The sequence below is a fragment of the Larimichthys crocea genome, chromosome I (assembly GCF_000972845.2).
Source record: "Larimichthys crocea isolate SSNF chromosome I, L_crocea_2.0, whole genome shotgun sequence".
Lineage (NCBI taxonomy): Eukaryota > Metazoa > Chordata > Actinopteri > Sciaenidae > Larimichthys > Larimichthys crocea.
The window spans coordinates 1,834,429-1,850,128 of NC_040011.1; the positions used below are offsets into that span (position 1 = coordinate 1,834,429).

The window sequence follows — 15,700 nt, forward strand, 5'->3', positions numbered from 1 at the left end:
CCTCATGATCCGACCTGCCCTGGACCTGCACCGCTGGGTGTAAATGTCCTGTAGGTCGGGCAGTGCGGTGCGGGTGACCCGTTCAGCACAGCGGATGACTCTGTGCAGGGCCTTTCTGTCCTGTGAGCTGCAGCTGCCGTACCAGGCCGTGATGCTCGCAGAGAGCACAGACCCCACAGTGGCGGTGTAGAAGGTTACCAGCAGTTTACTGGAGGCCTTGAATTTCCTGAGCCTCCTGAGGTGGAATAAACGCTGCCTCGCCTTCTTCACCAGGGTGGAGGTGTGTGTGGTCCATGTCAGGTCCTCAGAGATGAGAACCCCGAGGTACCTGTAGCTGCTCACTCTCTGCTGGATTGTCACTGTGTTCATGCTTCTCCATATGTTGTTTTATTGTCTGTGTGGATTGATGGAGGTTTCAAACATAGTTCACTCCAGCGTGTAAGATTTAAGAGTATGTACTGGCAGCATTAGAATACAATATTTATTAGTATGTTTCCAATAATGTATAATCACCTGAAAATAAGAATCGGTGTGTTTTCATTGCCCTTTGTATCTACAGTGAGAGGCAACAGACAAAACAAACACTGATCTAGATATGGACTTTTGCTTTTAATATGAATTTTGCAGACAGAGTTTTTCACACACTCAACCTTTAGAAAAGTGTTTGGATCAAGTCAATATGATCCAAAAAGGATCAGAGGTGCTAATCAGAATCTGAATCAGAAATAGTTTAATAATCTCAGGGAGAAATTATTATTAGATACTTGTTCTGACACTTACCGGGCTGAACAGTACAGAACAGATTGAGTATAGAATTTAGAGTTAACCCAACTGTAGCCGCTTGCTGGCTGTTTTCGCTCATACCATTCTGCATGGAATTTTTTTAATGATTATCTGTGGAAAGTTCATCAAACAGTGTGAACATAATGGGAGACAGAACGTGTCATCATCAAATCATCTCTGCAGTTATCTCAAAGGAGAATTCAGAACCAGGTTATTGACTGAAGGAACCACAAAGCCTTCAGTGACGATGTCATTCCTAAAAACTGGATAGGTATTTGTTGTTATTACAGTGACAGTTAATATTCCAGATGGCAGTGAGCAGAATGATGTGTGCAGTGTGTTCTACAACGAAGAGACACCAGGTGGCAGTATTAAACCACTCCAAGTTTGTTTCTCAGTTTTCTCTCAGGTGTCCATCAGGATGTACAAAACCAGTTCATTATTAATGACAAAAAACTGAATCATGGTTTCATAATTATTACTTTATCATCTCCTCATATTGACTTCCTGTGAGGATTTCCATCGTCAGTTTTCTTGTATGAACGTAGGAATGACTGTAATGTAAAGTCAGACTAATACAGAATGTGTCCAGGTCATTCCATCGTTTCACACACTGAGTTCTGTATAATTTCATGTCAGGGCCGCTGTGGCTTGGAGGTAGAGTGGGTCGTCCACTAATCAGATGATCTGTGGTTCAATCGCTGGTTCCTTCAGTCTGCATGTCGAAGTGTCCTTGGGCAAGATACTCAACCCCAAATTGTGCTGTGCTATGCGTATGAATGCTTAGCTCCTCAAACTGATGAGCAGTTGGCACCTTGCATGGTTGCCAGTGCCATCAGTGTATGAATGTGTGTGAATGGGTGAATGAGATATGTGTTTCAAAGACTAGAAAGGAACTATATTAGTACAGTCCATTTACCATTACTGTTTGTTTATATCTTGATAAAATGACCACGTAATGCTCTGAATATACGTGACCCCTGTAACACACTGTTACAGGGTCAGAAAGTTTTTGTCTCTTGGTGTGGATGGAGTAGCTGATGGTGCATGCAGAGACTCAGTCAAAGCCAGAGGTGGACAGAAGCAGCAGGATGTCTTTATTTCTGTTGCTATAGCTTAACCAATTCAGCATTCATGATACACAGAGACATACTGGGAAGCTACAGAAGCCTTTAACACTTACAGTACTAGTGAGTGGAACAAACAACGATGAGGCAGAGGACTGAAACAAAGTCAAACAAACAGAAAACGATTTATGGCACTCATTTTTAGTTTACACTCAGAATAATATTGCTTTTAAAACACAACCTCTATCCATCATCATTGTTGTTTTATCACGTTATATTTTCACTGCATTTAAATATCAAATATATTCCTTTACTGATGTATTTACGTTATTGCTAACATCAAACATACCTAACATTAGAGATATACTTACTTTGATAATAGTTTCGTTCAAAAGTACAAATTTTACAGAAAATAACAGTCCAAGTTTGGGAGGTTATACTGGGGACGGGGTTAACTTCAGGACATGCATAAGGAGGGCAAGAGAAGGAGGTGGGGCTTAAGCAGGGTCTCCCATTAGATGAGAGGAGCTAACACTCACACAGCCAGTCACACATGCATTCTTCACTGGTATTTTAGACATCAGGTACAATCCTTTATTCATATTTAGTTCTTTTAAAGCTAGACTACACTACTCCGGTCCATAAATAGAAGCTTTACATGCCAACAGAAACGCCATCAGCCAATCACAGCGCTGATTTACTTCCCTCCCAGTGTTTAAATAAAAATGGCTGAGGTTCACAGACAGGTACACACACACACACACACACACACACACACTTTCAGCTGGGGGTGCAGGATATTCAAGCTTTTCAACTTTGTGTTACATTTGATGGATTTGTTCCCGTATCAGAGCCACATGTGAAAGCTGGGATTCTGGACTGCAGTTATATACTGATGTACTTCTCTGACTGTCTTTTCATCTTTCCATCACATCTCCACCTCTCCTTCTGCCTCATCCATCTCCCCCCTCTCCCTCCTCCCCCATCCCTTTCTCCTTTCCTCACCTTTCCACCTCCATTTTCCATCTATCCATCCATTCATCCATCCATCCATCCATCCATGGTTTCCTTTGGCTGGCAGGCCAGAGGCTGAGCCAGCGTTCTGTCACATTATCCTGCTGCTGAGTGAATTACTCTGGCTCCATTAGACTAACGAGAAAGCAGGAGGATGGAGAGAGATGGGGGGAGGGGGCAGGGACAGAGAGCACGGGGGGGGAGAGAAGAGTGATGCAACTGAGAGATGGATGAGGAAGGATAGAAAGATAAAGAAGAGGAGAAAAGTTAGATGAGGTGGAAGGAGAAATAAAAGGGCATATAAATGAGGTCTGGAAGAGTGGAAAAAAGGAGGTCTGACACAAGAGTGAGAGGGTGTAGGGAGACATGGGAGTGAAGGATGAAAGAAAGAAAGACAGGAGGGTGGGTGGAGGTTGATTAGAGCTGAGGATGATACCCGGAGTGGAGAAGAAGATGACGATGGAAAGGTGGAAAGCAAGCCGAGGGGCCCAACACCAGGGCTGGCTGATGAAGAGAAAGGAACAGATACAGGAGGAGAAGAGGAGGAATGGAAGATGGAAGGATGGGTTAGAGATGAGGGAAGGAGTGGAGAGAGGTGGGCAGTTGGTGGAAAAGTAGAATGAAGGAAAATAAACAGGGCGAGGGGAGAATGAAAGGAAGAGAGATGGAAGAAGGAAAAGAGAAGAGAGAGGGAGGAAAAGTCAATGAAATACATCACAGCTGTACACTGAGTCGACACACACACATACACGCACACATGCGCACACACTGAGGTCATGAGTCCTACATTTGAGTGATTCACTTAAATCTTCTGTTTTATTGTGAAAGGTCTAAAGCTTCTTTCTGTAACAGACCTCTCCACACAAAATCATAATATCATTAATAATATTGATAATTTCAATGTGGTGATGAAACACTGAATTTCTTCATTATATAGAATGCAGTGTTGGTCTTTTCAAACTGACGAATGGAAGTACTGATCCAGATCACATGACCTCAAATGAAATGACTTGACTTGATTATGTTGACTATGTTTTCTAACCGCAGATAAAGGAGAGTCTTCTCCTTCCCTCTCTTTCACTTGAAGTATACACTAAACCTGGAATAACTGATAATGTAACAAAGGAAAGAAATATTATATGTAGTATATACTATTATAGTATAGTAGCACAAAGCTGGATGTGTTACATTAGAATGTGTGTATTCAAATGTAATTGATTTATTGATTTGAATATGTGGGGCACTTCCACTGAACTGCATTATGGTACTACACCACTACATACAGTGAGACCATTGAACTTTATTAATGTGACGCTGAATCACTGAGCTGTGTTGCTGTTATCTAGTATTTCACTTTGAGCAGGTTGAATTAAAGCTGCAGCCCTTACTCAACATTGATTAGTCTATGAGTTTTAAAGCACTGCCCTCTGATATTTGACAAACTCAGCAACTCAAGGCAATGCAGCGAGATTTATCAGATATTTTCACTTCCAACTGTCGAGCTGATCCGAAGTGAACTTTTTAAATGTAATAACTGATGTAAATTACGCACCGATTAGTTTGGCTGAATGTCATACACCATCTACAGTACAGAGGGAAAGATCAAACTTACAAACCTACATGTCACTTTAAATAAGCATAAAGTGGTTTTCCCAATATGGAGGGAGCTTCATGTTTCCATGGAGCCTTTTCACACAACAACACCCAGCTGTGGCTTTACCACGAGACAAATACACAAGGCAGAGTTAAGCAGAACACGGCAGGTAACAGGAATAGTGGTCATAATAGTGCCGCGACTACAAGGCTTCAACAGAAACAAACAGTGCTGCTGAATCCAAAAAGCAAAACCCTGATATAATCCTCTGTTTATGAGAGCAACACAAAGACACGTGAGTCAACAGTAAACCAGCAGTGGAGCAGTCTTATGTGAAAAAGGGGGGCCTTCAAGACGCACGCACGCACGCACGCACGCACGCACGCACACACGGGGGTAATGACACATCTTTGACATTTCTAATATTCCTCCACATTGATGATGAGTTCCTTCCATAGCCCTAATTTGCACAGACACACAGAAATACAGAAAACCAACACATAAATAAATAGTATAAATAATATAAATAAAGATGGACGGTGCCTGTGTTTGTGTGTGTAGTGAAGCAGACAACATTAAAAAAAAAAGTTGAATGAAGTTAGACTTCACTGAGGGGCTTCTCCATGCCTCCCCCTTCCCACCATTCTCCCATCTCTCTGCTGAGGATCTCAGAGGTCAGTGCAGCGCTCCTGCTTGCTGTAGTGGTCAAACTGGCTCTTCCAGTGCATCATGTAGGAGGACCAGCGGTGGAACTCCACCTTCCACTGACGCTCTGCCTCGTCTATGTTGTCTGACAGGAAACGCACAGGAACACAGCAGAAAGAGGGGTTAACAGTTGAGCTTTTACAACATGTTGGGAGTTGCACTGATCCATCACAGTATTGCATTGTTTCATTTCTGGTCTAACTGATGGGGTACAGGTCACTTGGACAGTTGCTTACACCTGTGATAAGTAAGCTGCCACATATACCAGAGGAGATACTGCTGCAAATTGGATCAAAAAGCAGAGGACATGTAAACTCTCTCTTCAGTCGATTATCATGAGAACAAGAGATCACTCGCCAAACAAGGCAGATGAACTAACTGCCTGGGTGAACAGCCAGTGTGCCTATAGGGAGTGCTGCTTCACAGAGAAATGGCTGAACGGGAGTACACAGAGAGCCTGCCTGAACTAGTTGGCTTCATGCTACAATAGGAGACTGAAGAAAAGAGTGGTAAGAAGAGAGGAGGTGGTCTTGCTGTCTTTGTAACTGTGAAGGAATTCCTTTCCACTCCCGATGGTGGCAGTACAGAAACCTTATTATTTGCCTTGTTGTTGATGTTTACATCCGACCATCTGCTTTGAACACAGCTTAAAAGTCAACATCTGAGCACAATAATAAGGATCAGTCCAAACAATATGAAACTTGCGCCACAAGAAGAGAATCACATAGTGGACATTGTATGTAGGGCTGTAAAGTCCTAGTCAACTGGTCGACTTATTGGTCGATACATTCTGGGTCGACCAAAATTCTAAATTGGTCGATTTTTTGCTGCGTTAATGTCATCAGACGGAAAGTACCAAGTGCTAATGGGGGTGTTTTCAGAGCACCCCTGTTTCACAGGTAACAGCCTGTCTTCAGAGAACACCCCCCTTGTTTTCACTATTTTGGATTAGCCCAACCCACTAGAGACCTTGAAGAAGGTCCATGTTATTCATGTTTCATGAAGGTTCATGTTATCCCTCTACGTCGGAGAAGTAAATCAAATGTGAAACAAGCGTTATTTGGATAAACTGGCAACACAACAGGGAACTAAACGGGTGTTTTATTTTTGTGAAAATGACCAGAAGTGCATTACTCACTACGGCTGGCTTGGGTAGTGCCAAATTAATCGTAACAAAACATTAAACAGCTGTTATGTTATGTAAGCCAGCTTCTATGATCTTTGCAAGTCAGCTGGCCTTGTGATGGCTAAAATTAATGCACAGTGTTATTATTTTTTAATTCAGGAATGTTCTGTAGGATCCGCCGGACTCACAAAAAAATCTTAAATAAAAATAAAAATTTCTGCCGGATGACTCCTCCCCCTGCCCCGTGGATAGACCACCGCCCCGCCAACAAAAAACCTTGAAACACTGGAAAACACTGTTAAACATATTTCAATAGCCTATTTTAGTCTAATAATTGTTTATTTGTTTTATAACTGCAGGCGCACCCGCCCGCAACAACGGCAGCATCCCTCAGATAGCCTCCTCTATCATCCAAACGCAAACATAATATCATTGTCAATTTTATTGCTCAGAATATGATAATTTTCCCTGAATTGCCTTTTGTGTTTACTTGTCTTCGTGCTGATATCAGTATATATTTTTGGTAATCATGGGCTATTATATTGCACAGATACACGTGATGCAACCCCAAAAGGTCTGCTCCTTGCTGAACAATAAACCTTGGATCAATGAGGACATCAAAGGCCTTCTTAAACATGGCAGGAGATTGTGAGGAAGTCTGGGCTGTCCAAAAAGAGCTAAAGAGGCCAAAAACGTTGCAGGGAGAAGATTGTACCCAAGATGTGACAGAACAGTGTGATGAAAGGGTGGAATTGAATGAAGCAACAGGATGTAGTGAGCCAAGAACATGGCTACCTCCTAAGGATTGGGCCATATGTTAATGATATATTGGCACAGGTTTGGTTGTGTGTGTATGTGTGTTAAAGTGTATGATGAGCAGCTTGCAGCAGTCTCCCAGCACCTCATCAATCTTTTCATGAGGTTGAGGAAGGTGACTAAATTATGGAAGACCTCCTATGTGGTTCCAATGTCAAAGACAGGACGTCCCAGCACTCACACTGACTCCAGAGCTGTGGCACTCACGTCCCTCGTCATGAAGGCCTTTGAGAGGCTGGTTCTGAAACACCTGAGCACCCTGCTAACCTTGCTGCTGTCTGCATACCAACTAAACATCACAGTGGAGGATGCCATTATCTTCCTAAATCATAACCCTAAGTATGATAAGAACCCCAGGTTTCAAATGAACAATAAACTGGACTAGTCTCTTTAGGAAGGGACAGAGCAGACTGGATGTCAGAGCCTTTCAGGAACACTTTCAGGAAAAGACCTGTATTCACTCCAGATGTCATGTGTTGACTAGAAGCAATGTTTACCAGTTATGTTGAGGAGGCGTGGCAGGAAGCGGTTCCAGAAAGCACACATCTGGTTCCTCAGACCTTTGTGGATCTTCAGTGGTTCAGTGTTGAGTTCAACATATTTCTGCTCGCCGTTAGTGAACACAGGCCAGCGCTTCTTGTTTTCAACCAGGCCGTCATGGTTCACATTAGGATTTCTAAAAGAGGGAAGAATGACGAGGAATACTGCAATCAAAAAAGAGATCACACTGAAAAAACAAACACGTGTTTTGAAATATCTCAGCAGGTACAGCTTTTCAAAGGGGTGGACATCACTTCAATATATGGCTATTTTTTTTACAGCCTGGCATCTACTGTAAGTGCAGCAGGGCCATTACTCACTTGCTGAGACAGAAGAAAAGACTCTACCACTGTCAGGGCATAATTAGATTAAAAGCATAAATGATTCCAAGTTGTGGAGAGACAGAATACATTACTTACAGTAATGTCTGAATTTGCAAAAAAAATCATTTGCTAAATGTATCTGATTTAAAGCATTTGATCACAAAACATGAGCTGATGTGGGAATCAGCAGATGACTGATTCAGTGCTGAAGTTTTCCCTTCATACATTCACTTTGCCTTTTAATATCTACCTGTGAAGGTATTTAGGGACCTCCAGCTGGAGTAGACCAAGAACAAGACTACAGTCATGGTGGCTTTGTCAGACTGCAGTTAGGCACAGTGGTGTTTTGTGCTAAATGCTAATGTGAGCATACTGACATGTCCAAACTGCTGATATTTAGCAGGCATATATATTTATTATCTTTGTTTGATAATTACCATAAAACTTAAAGTCCAGTTGAGGCTGATGGGAGTATCACTAGTTTTGCAGTCAACCAAAGTAAAAATGTTGTCAGATGGTCACCAGTGTATTGGGATACATCATCTGAGCCAAGTCATCAAGTACATGTGGAGGAAATGTGAAAACTTGAACCTATAATGTCAACCTCATGGTGGCACTAGAGGTGAAGTCAGACAATCACCAGTCAGTGGGCTTCATCCTCTAGGGACCATGGATGGCTGTTCCTAATTTAAATGCCAATGGATGCCAATTCCTATCACAGCTGGGAAAGTCATAGCATTGGTTGGTTAGGATTCCCTAGCCAACTGGATGATTTGACTTGGACTGCAGATAGAATCAATAGAATAGAAAGCTTTTATTGTCATTGTACAACAGACATAATGTAAGCACAATGAAATTACAGGGGGCTTCAACGAGGTGCTAGTCCTAATATAGGTAATAGCATAGTGTAGTGTTGATATAGACAAGATAAAAACCACAATATAAATACAAATGCAATGCTAAAAATATAGATGCTATACAAAAATACGTGGGGTATTCATAAAAAGTGAATGCTGCATCTTGCTTGTATTTGCATAGCAAATGGTAAGAGCAGCTGTGCATCTTCTGTAACTGACCACCTCTGCTGTTCTGTAGGTAAGCAGCAAAATTAAGATGGTCTGTCCTCTTTGGTGTACTCTATTCTGTGCTGCTCATTAAAGTAAATAAGTACATACTAAATGAATTCTTTCCAGTCTAATGCCTCACCCCGTTCGTGCAAAGTTGGCCCAATATCTCATCATGCGTCGGCTCAGTTTTTCCTCCTCCAGGGTGTAGTTGAGCTTCTTCTCCAGTGGCAGGCCGAAGACAAACTCAATCTCGTAGCCGTGCATCACACCCATCCACTCAGGCCAGGCCATGTTGGATGCTCGGTGGTCGAAGAAGTAGAGGAAGATACCTCCTGAGGAACACCAGGAGAAAAGGACGAGGGGTTATTTGTGTCTATAGCAATGGTCTCTGCAGATGCTGGTAAAGTGTTTTGTTTGGTGAATTGCTGACTACAGGTTCATTTCATGAGGACTGATAAACATATCTGAGCAAGTTTTAAAGTCAAATTTCATAATTTGCTGAGTGTTTAATAATAATAATAATAATAATAATATAATAAATACAATAATAATCATAATAATAATAATAATAATATTATGGGTGGCTGTGGCTCAGGAGGTAGAGCAAGTCGTCCACTAATCAGAAGATTGGCGGCTCGATCCCTGGCTCCTCCAGTCTGCATGCCGAAGTGTCCTTGGGCCTTGTGAATCCTCAAACTGATGAGCAGTTGGCACCTTGCATGGCAGCCAATTCCATCAGTGTATGAATGTGTGTGAATGGTTGAATGAGATATGTACTGTAAAAGAACTTTGAGTGGTCGGAAGACTAGAAAGGTGTTATATATGTACAGTCCATTTACCATTTAATATGACAAAAGGATGATATACAGTCTAGGGAAAAGTAGAGGAGAGTAATGATGAAGTAATGACAAAAGTTATTTTGCTTTTCTTTGGCCAAGTCAACCAAGTAATTGATATTGAATATCTGCCACTGACCCCAATCTGATTTTAATAATGTATAGATTTTTGATTTAATATCACATTTGTATGCTTAAAATATAAAAGTTTACTCATATTTGATCAGGACTGGTTTTCAAAACAGTCGTGGATAAATATGCAACTTACACTTAAGAAGTTGTACACTAAAAATAGACTTTGAATGAAGTATGTATAGCAGGGGTCGGCAATTAGCGGCCCGCGGGCCAAAACTGGCCCGCCATCAAATTATATCTGGCCCGCTAGATGACGTTGATTTATTAAAAAAAAAAAAAAAAAAAAAAAAAAAAAATATATATATATATATATATATATATTATATATATATATATATATATATATTTAAATATACTTTTAAACCTCATGTTTCCTGTCAAAAACAACAATTTCACAGATTTCACAACATTTATTGAAAAGTAGCTGATAAGTAACGTGACAGCAGCCAGAACATCCTTGCAGCCCTCTTTACTTGACGCACAGGTGGAACACTAATTGGCACGTGCGTGCGCTGTAACCTGTGGAAAGTAAAAGTGCCTGTGTCCCTCTTGTAACGGACAACGTGAACAAATATTTTTCATTAAATAAAAAAAACAAAACCAAACAAGGTCGGCTCAAATACAAATATGAATGTGAATGCACATCAGCGGCAGATCTGCGCTGCTGTATACATTAGTTACGGCACGTTGCTAGGGCAGGTTCCTGTTTCATGACAGACGCAATTATCATACATGTTTTAAGGCCGTAAAACCCTAACCACACACTTTTATACACCTTATTACACGCATTTTGTGCAGTAACGGTACGGAGCTTACACGCGAATTAAGTTAATAGGGGCAGGGACGGCAGAACAACACGTGCGGGGGAAAAAAATACTGCAATCTCACTCAGGAGAAAACAAATATCAGACGGGGGCAGCCCAATAAGAGCGGCAACCGCCCGTCCAGCCGAGAAGACACACAAAGGAAGGAAAAAAAAGAGAAAAGAAAACACCCCCCGCCACCACAACCGAGCCCACACGAGATCGAAGCCATGGGTGCACTGGCGGCAACAAGTGTGTCATGACGACATGCGGGAAGTGCGAGCATGATCAGAAAAAAAATTGGCCCGCGTCCAAACTTATTTGCCGACCCCTGATGTATAGTGTAGTAGTGTCCATATCTTCTGGACTTTTTAGTGAGGAGATGTTTTTTAGGAATACGGTTTTTGGTAGGGAAATAATGACAGAAAATAATGATAAAAGCTCATTATTTGAATAAATATGTAGGACTTTCAAATGTAATATAATACTGAACAGCTCTTAGGATGAAGAAAATATAACCGGCATTACAGCGTTTTTGTTATTACGCTATTATTATTCAGCGTAGTTCAGTGATCAGTAATCAGTGATGATCTGTGATCTTTCCTTTGGTGATCACATGCAAAGCTACCCACATCACAGTCACAATCTGATGTCTGAAATGCATCCTGGGACTTCTACAAGCAAAGACACATACATGCAAAAAACTGTGCCTATGACTTGAATCTTATAATCCAGTATTTATTGATAAATGAACCCTGCCTCTGAGAGGTCAGATGTGATTGGTTAGTTTTAATATCACTCTGCAGTGTAGCTATGTTTAGTTGTTTAAATAAGGCCATACAGGAACCACCAATTACAGAGCTCTCTAACATGTTTTTTTACCTAGTAACTAGCCAACGTAAGACCCTCATAGGGTGAGACACTGGTATGCTTTTTTTCTTTTCTCTACTTGATTTTTCCAGTCAAACTGTAGTTGGGCTGTGGAGGTTATTTTAAACTTACAAATATTTTAATATTATGGTAAATTATTATAACCATTGTGTGTAATGGAGCATACGCACACATGCATCTCTTACCTTGTGAATTCCCTCCACTGTTCATCCCAGAGCTGCCTCCTCCCATGTTGGCTTTGAGAGCATTGTGCTGGGCGAAGGAGCGAGCAAAGTGAGCCAGTGGGCAGATGACGTTATGGTCACCCACAATGTCATCCATCGCGTCACGGTTCTTCAGCCCATTATTCTCATCCATCCAGTCAGTATACTGCAGCACCACTGCCTCCAAGCCAATATCGTTAGCATGTGGTACGCTCAGCTTGACACCTGAAATATAAAGTATTTTAGAGTTATAACATAGAATCATGTTTTTTCTCAATTCTCTCTCTTATGTAGAACTATCAGTTCTTGCAGTTAGATAGATTTGCGTTATTCTTTGTGTCTCTATCTGTTCTTTCCAGCTGAGTTGAGCTGAACTTAACCTTCCAAGAAGTCCTCCCTGGAGATGAGGCTCTCATTGTCCTTGCTGAAGCCTGGTGCTCCGTACGTCAAGAAGTAGGAGCCTTCATCCCTATTGACTCCAAGTAGAATCTGAGTGTCTTTAAAGTTTCCTGAATTGAGCATGGCCTCTGGAGTGTCGGGCAGAATGTCACCATCCACAACAGGGACAAATGAAAACCGGAAGAGGGCTGACCATGGCAGGACCTGCTCACAACAGGATGACAAGTTCAGATGTTTGGCAGGTGATATGACAATAAATAAAATGAGACAATAAAACATGTTAATTGTCACACTGAGGCGCCTATCCCTTTAATATGTCTCGGAATGTCTTGGAATTTTGTGGACAAGGTTGTAAATAAATAATCAGAACTAATTTGATGTTCATATGGTTTGTCGTGTCTAACCAACTGGATTAGTCAAAAACAGATCACGCCAAACCAACGATGTATGTGTCAAGCCCATTGGTTCCTACTGAAAATATAAAGTTTCATATTCTAAAACAGAAGGACCCATTTTTTAAATTTGGGATTATTTCCAATAATAGTTGATTTTTAAATTATTATTATTACATCACATTGCATTTTATATATTATTGCTCTGATGTGATGCTAATGGTAAAAGGCCTTCTGGGATACATGGGTAAAAAAACTAAAAAACAGTGACTATAGATTTTGTAATGGGGTTTAAGAAAAAGTGAAACATTTTCAGCAAATTGTTGGTGAAATAACTGTGAACAGCATTACCTGCCACTCTTGGTCGATGAGTTCCTGTGGAGATTTACCGCGCAGACAGTCCACCAGCTCGGTGTCATTGCCTCCGTTGCAGCCGACCAGTTTGCCCAGCAGTGTGGCACGTTTGCGGGCCTCAGCAGGGTTGACCGAGGCCCAGGGACAGTTGGGGACCCCGCTTTGAAAAATAGCCCTGGTGAAGGTAGGCCTGCTGTATGGAGACAAGAGGTGGAATCCTACTGAAGCACCACCAGCGCTCTCACCAAAGATAGTCACCTGGATAAGAACAGAGCAAACAGAGATCAGGATTCAAATGAGCATACAGTTGATTCTTCTTCTGTTACAAACAATAGGATAGACAAACTAACCTGTTTGGGGTTTCCACCAAAGAAATGGATGTTGTCTTGTACCCACTGCAGTGCCATCCTCTGGTCCAGCAGACCCACATTTCCAGGAGCTTCTGAGGAGCCATGCAGGGCGAGGAAGCCAAAGGCACCAATCCGGTAGTTCATGGAAACCACAATGACTGTCTCACTGTGAGCTAGGTAACGGCCGTCATACACATCCAGAGAAGAAGAACCACTGTAGAAGCCTGGAAATGTTTAATATCACAGAATCAGATTAATCTACTGTAACATAACATGGTGGTTATAATTCAAGTTCAAGCTATTCATGTTCCTGGGTCTGGGTTGCATTATCTCTCTCAATCAAATCTTTCCATTAGGGAGCAAAGTCATGCAGGTTGCATCATCATCTGTCTGCATAAAATAAAACCTTTTGCTTGCAACAGTTCTTTTTATTCATTTTTTTTATGTGCTGTTCACTGCTAAATGCTGTAGACAGTGGCTGGACGGTTAAACATTCAAACAACATTAATGAACATTTCCACAGCACGCTTATTCTGTGCATTTCTTCTACCCATTGTCATTATTAGCTGGTTACTGCTAATGCTCTGTTAACGGGCTTTGTTTCTGTTGTTCTTCTGACCCAAAGTCCTTACTGAAACAATGAGTCATGTCTAACCTATTTATATTTTGACTCATATGGAATAAGTAGTGACCGAGTACCTCCACCGTAGATCCACACCATGACGGTGAGATTGTGTGGTCTGGCTGAGGAGGGGACCCACACATTGAGGTACAGGCAGTCTTCACTCATCTCTCTGTTGGGGTTCCACATCTCACTGCCCGTGAAGCCAGGGAATGATGTGTCTACAAACTGGTAGCAGGCATTGGGGTAGGCATTGGCATCGTACACCCCTGTCCACGGACGCTTGGGCTCAGCAGGACGGAAACGCCGCTTCCCTACTGGTGGCTCAGCGAAGGGAATGCCCAAGAAAGCACTGACGTAGCTGCGATCAGGCACCGGCAGGCGGTGGCCACGGACTCGACCGGTACGTGTCTGAACAATGAGGTCCGCATCGCTCTGGGAGGAGCAGGTGGGGATGAGGAGAGACAGGAGGAGAATTGGGGAAAGGAGGAGAAGGACGGAGGTCTGCATGATGGTGGCAAAGACGGTCTGTGCGGCTGGAGCTGTGGTCGTGATTCCCTTTTCCAATCACGGAGGGCAGAGTCTGCTCTGCTCCCTCTCAGCTCTACAGACACAGAGAGAGAGTAATGCAATTACTGTAAAGGAGAGTGATAGAGAACAGACTGAGGGACGGAGGAAGAAATCAGATGAGGAGAGAGATGAGAGGATGGAGGAAGCAGAAAGGTTGGAAGTGTCATAAAGGTACAGTAGATTGAAAGATTTGTTCAGACAAATATAGATTATTTTTACATGCACATAATGTATTTTTTTTATGTACAAGTGAACAGAAAATAATGTTCAAGAAGACTGACAAAAGTCCATATAAATCTGCAGTAAATTTCTCGTCTTTATGACCGCGTTTCTCATACATCAGATCGGAACAGTCTCGACTTAAGTTAGTGGAGGTGTTGAGCCTGCAGTGCTCACACAGCACAACATGATTGTGCCTGAATGGGCTGTTTGTTTGTTTTGTGTCCCAACATTGCAAGTTACTGCTCTGATAAATTAGATTAGAGTGTAAACTATCAATATTGTAAAATGACTGAAGCTGTCTTGAATGGAAAGTATCCTTAGGATGTGTGCACCCTGGTGCAGGTCATCAGCGGACAGTGCAGTGAACGGAGATGTGTAGGCAGGCTGTGGCTTCCCAGAAAGCATTATTTAACACAAAACCAAGACAACAGCAGTCTGACTCACAGATGAACATGTTAGTGCTACAGTAGAGTCACACACATACACTTTACTGTTTCTGTTCATTCCGGGCTGAAAACGTCTTCTTCCTGGTGATTTAAGACTCCTCTGCTGACATTAGCTAATAGCAGCTACAGTTATCAAAAGCAGAGTAGGTTCTTGACCGGCTCTATTTGGAAAATCATGAGTTGCATGTCTGCATTTTGGAATGAATAACTTGATGACTAGCTTCCCATGGTGAACCTTTAAGTATTTGTAATTGTATTTGTTGAAATTCAATGCACACTGCAGCACTTTAGAAAGCTTCCATCTTACTCTGATCAGACAAAACAAACAAACAATAGACGTAGATCAGAACAAGTTTCTCTGTAGCAGAGAGGGTGTTTTTCACTGCACTCAATCCAGAACTTGTGTTGGTACACTGCCATGTGTGAAGGAGATAATGTTAAC

At 41.9% G+C, this 15,700-nt stretch overlaps 1 protein-coding gene across 1 annotated transcript; it reads right to left on the reverse strand.

Annotated features, from left to right (window-relative positions):
* Positions 1 to 1,857: 1,857 nt before the first annotated feature.
* On the reverse strand, positions 1,858 to 14,782 carry ache (acetylcholinesterase (Yt blood group)). The gene is made up of 8 exons (XM_027282469.1): positions 14,098 to 14,782; positions 13,399 to 13,622; positions 13,046 to 13,306; positions 12,284 to 12,506; positions 11,886 to 12,128; positions 9,175 to 9,367; positions 7,603 to 7,781; positions 1,858 to 5,248 (listed from the first exon to the last, which is right to left on the reverse strand). The coding sequence occupies exons 1-8, from the start codon at positions 14,528 to 14,530 to the stop codon at positions 5,127 to 5,129; spliced, it is 1,878 nt and encodes a 625-aa protein (XP_027138270.1). The 5' UTR covers positions 14,531 to 14,782; the 3' UTR covers positions 1,858 to 5,126.
* Between the last annotated feature and the right edge of the window lie 918 nt (positions 14,783 to 15,700).

What these genes read in the sequence shown, in the direction of transcription:
- ache (XM_027282469.1), bottom strand. Translation starts at nt 14,530, where the DNA reads ATGCAGACCTCCGTCCTTCTCCTCCTTTCCCCAATTCTCCTCCTGTCT. An exon ending in TCATCGACCAAGAGTGGCAG is followed by an intron (nt 12,507 to 13,045) that starts GTAATGCTGTTC and finishes TGTTGTGAGCAG; the next exon opens with GTCCTGCCATGGTCAGCCCT. An exon ending in ACGCCTCCTCAACATAACTG is followed by an intron (nt 5,249 to 7,602) that starts GTAAACATTGCT and finishes GTTTCCTGTCAG; the next exon opens with ACAACATAGACGAGGCAGAG.